This window comes from Penaeus monodon, chromosome 33 (assembly GCF_015228065.2).
Source record: "Penaeus monodon isolate SGIC_2016 chromosome 33, NSTDA_Pmon_1, whole genome shotgun sequence".
Taxonomy (NCBI): Eukaryota; Metazoa; Arthropoda; class Malacostraca; order Decapoda; family Penaeidae; genus Penaeus; species Penaeus monodon.
The window spans coordinates 29244009-29244466 of record NC_051418.1 but is presented as its reverse complement, the minus strand read 5'-3'; the positions used below and the strand labels follow the sequence as shown (position 1 = coordinate 29244466).

Here is a 458-nt window from a genome sequence, read left to right as displayed (position 1 = left end):
GTAGCAATGACATCACAGTTCACTTACACTGAGTGCAGAGATGGCTTTGTTTAAGACCAACTATGTTGCTCAAAATCAGCTCCAATAATGAGAATTTTAGATTTCTTCTTTTCTCTTTCTGTCCTTCTTGTCTGATTGATCTCTTTCTTTTTAGTTATTTATTGTATTTACTATTTTTTTCTGTAATACTTCATCTATACTGTAGTATTTGTCTATTTTCACCCTTTTGCAGGTGCCAGTGCCAATAACAGAAAAGCATTCATACTTTGTTTCAATGCGATGGCTCGTTGAATCAGGCAGAGAGAAGGAGAGAAAGGTTCATTTCCCCGAAAAATTGGCAAGAGAACTCATAGACGCTTCCAGAAATGAGGTAATTTAGTTTTGTATTATTTTATTCCCATACTGCTTCTATCTTTAAATGATTATTGTATGTAAACTAATATACTGTGTCCAATCTT

At 33.8% G+C, this 458-nt stretch overlaps 1 protein-coding gene across 1 annotated transcript in view; it reads left to right on the top strand.

Annotated features, from left to right (window-relative positions):
• The window catches only part of LOC119594213 (28S ribosomal protein S7, mitochondrial-like), a gene marked incomplete at its 5' end in the record, with an annotated part of 1468 nt that overhangs the window by 332 nt on the left and 678 nt on the right, over positions 1-458 (top strand). The window contains 1 exon segment of the mRNA XM_037943284.1: positions 233-370. Within this exon segment, the coding sequence (XP_037799212.1) occupies positions 233-370 (138 nt within the window).